At 43.8% G+C, this 429-nt stretch overlaps 1 protein-coding gene across 1 annotated transcript in view; it reads left to right on the forward strand.

Moving 5' to 3' along the window:
* LOC119591819 (ryanodine receptor-like) overlaps window positions 1–429 on the forward strand; it is a 115587-nt gene that overhangs the window by 92721 nt on the left and 22437 nt on the right. The window contains exon 6 of the mRNA XM_037940564.1: window positions 246–321. Within this exon, the coding sequence (XP_037796492.1) occupies window positions 246–321 (76 nt within the window). The remainder of the gene's footprint in view (window positions 1–245; window positions 322–429) is intronic.

The following is a 429-nucleotide window of genomic DNA, read 5'->3' on the forward strand; positions in this document are numbered from 1 at the left end:
GCGCTTTTGTATTCAAGATGGGCGACGGTTCTTTCAGAGAATATCCAATTTAAAATCTTGTCAAACTTTTTCCTTCTCCTTTAAAAAAAAAATGTTTCCCGTGAACCGTCCTACTCACACAGAGAAAAAAAAAAGAGATACAAAATCAAATCAGTGAAATTATCATCAGAATCGATCCTTACGGAGGATATAGGAGGGTGAAGCCGACGGAACCCTGGCTCTGACCCTGACTTGTCTCTCCACAGTACCTGGCCTGCCTCTCCACCAGCTCTTCCAAGGACAAACTGGCCTTCGACGTGGGTCTGCAGGAACACTCCAAGGGTGAGTCGCGAAGGGATAGTGTGTTATTGTATGTAGTTTTGTTGTTATTGTGTTGTCTGCGATTCGTGTTGTACGTTTTGTTGATGTTTTTAGCTGGTGGATGGAGAG

This window comes from Penaeus monodon, chromosome 29 (genome assembly GCF_015228065.2).
Source record: "Penaeus monodon isolate SGIC_2016 chromosome 29, NSTDA_Pmon_1, whole genome shotgun sequence".
NCBI classification, from domain to species: domain Eukaryota; kingdom Metazoa; phylum Arthropoda; class Malacostraca; order Decapoda; family Penaeidae; genus Penaeus; species Penaeus monodon.